The sequence below is a fragment of the Rhagoletis zephyria genome, unplaced genomic scaffold, assembly GCF_001687245.7.
Source record: "Rhagoletis zephyria isolate East Lansing unplaced genomic scaffold, Rhagoletis_zephyria_1.1 Rzeph_scaffold_33674, whole genome shotgun sequence".
Classification (NCBI taxonomy): Eukaryota; Metazoa; Arthropoda; class Insecta; order Diptera; family Tephritidae; genus Rhagoletis; species Rhagoletis zephyria.
Window position 1 is genome coordinate 1 of NW_016190729.1, and position 2548 is coordinate 2548.

Sequence of the window (2548 nt, forward strand, 5' to 3'; positions counted from 1 at the left end):
TAAAACTAAAACCAAAACTAAGTGGTCCTCTTCATCCGACCTGGGCCGCAGTGGTGGACAGCTCGCCACCGAGGAACACGGCTACTACGTCAAGCGCACCTTCTTGCCGCTCAACGACTCCGCCGCCAGTTACCCAATCTCAACGCTGCGCAGTCCGCCCTACTTGGGCATACCCATTGCTTGGTATGCTTGCGAAGGTGAGGCCTGCACGAAGGCAAACACAGCCGCCATTAGTAGAAGCGCTATCGCATTACAGGATGGCTTTCTCTGCGATGACGATTGCGTAGAGCCGTACGATCCAATCTGCGGTAAAACGCCTAGCGAGTTGGCAGTTTTCTATAACAAATGTAAATTGAATGTGGCTAAGTGTCGCACCCATGGCCTCTGGTTGGATGTGCCATTCGAAGAATGCAAGCAAACGAACCCTAAGGAAGTGGCATATGCGGCGCGCAAATTCAAAAGATCACCATTCTTTAGGGAGACAAAGACGGTCATTGAAAAAGTGAAGAAGCCAGAAGATGGAAAAAGTAAGGAAGATGATTCTTCGGAGGAAGACGCAATGTTGGATGTTGCATTGCTGACATTAGACAAGATTGGCGATCAGATAGCGGAAGCTGAAGCCGAGGCGTTGGATGAGGCATCGACGGCTGCACCAGTTAAAAGTGAAGTGAATTCTCCCATTGCTACGAAACCAGTTCAGGCGGCGGAAGACGTGTACGTTGGCAAGCCTGAAGATGAGAGCAATGCAATTGCTACGTCAGCAAAGGAAATTAGCGCAGCCGACAAGCCTGTGAAGGCTAACGATGCTACAAAGGCGGAGGAGAATAGTGTGCTCAAACCAGTTGAGAGTAATCAGTCGAAGCCAGCTGGTGGTTCTATTTTCCAGCAAGTTAGGAGTCACACGCACAGACTGGCTGTTAAGAAGTAATTGCACGTAGGCATAGTTAGGTGATACATACATATTTTTAAACAATACATATACTTCTTTTAACGGGCTGATATATTAGAAAATAAATATTTATCCTTTTAAAATGGTTGGTGTTTTAATGTGTATTTTTAAGGATAGGAAAGGAGGAAGAGGGGGAGTACAGGTTTAACGAATCGTTAGGAAATAAAGGTAGGCGGTTGGAAACCCACTGCATGCTTACAAGAAATGTGTCAATGAAAATTTTCCAAAGATTTTTTTCCAGACCATAATCGCATGAATTCTTATCCGACAGTTTCCAATCAAAATACCCATCGATGTCGATAATTGCGTACTGAGTAGTTTAAGCCACTCCTTTGACTGTCTTTGGTTTAAGGACTTCCTTTGGCAGCTTCCGGTTCTCCCATGGTCAGAAGAGCTTTGCAACGTATTCAGAATTAGCCTAGCCTAGCGAGTGGAAGGAATGAAAACACTTATCTACCAATTGCCGATGGACAATAAACAACTTTTATCTGTTCATGGCCGATATCCTTGCTCTCGGACCAACTATGCCTGCTAGTATACTTTCAGCTTACTGTATACCAGGTAATGAACAAATCTGGAGATGCGTTTCCAAAATACATGTAGATTTCCTGCACAGTTCTATACTGAATCTCTTCGAATACTATTGCTCCCGGTGTTCCATCTCTGGGACTAGGGTCTAGGCGAAGTTAAGTAGAGATCGTTTTGCCGCCTTCTCTATGGTTAAGTGTACAGGCTACATCTCTAAGACTACCTCTAGCGCTCCAGCCTTGACACATATGTTATCACAGTTTGCACTATCCTGATTTACATATGTACATCTTATCTGGTAAAAAGTATAATTGACGTTTTAATTGGGTTGACGTTGAGCCTCATATTAGAGCACCGTCATTTCGTTAGGTGCTGCTAACGAATACTAGAATGGGATAAAAAAGCCAGCAATATACGTTGGAAAACTTCATCCAGTAGTTGGAAGACTCCCACACTAATATCAAATATTGATCAGTAGACAGATATGAAATATGGAGGCCTCAATTCCCAGCTGGGTTATGTTATCGGCTGGCTGTNTAGTTGGAAGACTCCCACACTAATATCAAATATTGATCAGTAGACAGATAAGAAATATGGAGGCCTCAATTCCCAGCTGGGTTATGTTATCGGCTGGCTGCTTCCAATGTTGGAGGGTGTCAATTGCGAGCTCGTTTTCGATCCAGTCCGTTCGCCTAGAAGCAGAACTTGTGGGTTATGTTAGGTGCGAGAATTCGTTATTGCCTGCTTCGCTTAGGTCCTCCAAACAGACAGTCTTCATGCCCAATAGGGCAGGGCAATGCATAGGTAATGTCAAAGACTGTCAATTTCTTCCACGTCGCGACAGCTTAGGCAGATTTTATTGGCCGGCAAACCCATTCTGTCAGCATGCCTACTCATCAAGCAGTGACTCATTATTATTGCGGTCACTTGCCTAAATAGAGGGCGCTTTAACAAAATGTGTGCGTAGATCTCTCCTTGTCGAAGCTGGGCCAGTTTGTCAAGTTTACCAACACGTAGGTTTCAGCGACCATATTTTATTTGCCTTTCCGATTAAGTGTGTTTTAAGCCACA

At 44.4% G+C, this 2548-nt stretch overlaps 1 protein-coding gene across 1 annotated transcript; it reads left to right on the plus strand.

Annotated features, from left to right (window-relative positions):
- Positions 1 to 4: 4 nt before the first annotated feature.
- LOC108354141 (uncharacterized) lies at positions 5 to 1032 on the plus strand (the record flags this gene model as incomplete). The annotated part of the gene is made up of 1 exon (XM_017605333.1): positions 5 to 1032. A coding segment is annotated over one exon (924 nt), but the record flags the coding sequence as incomplete, so codon positions are not given.
- Between the last annotated feature and the right edge of the window lie 1516 nt (positions 1033 to 2548).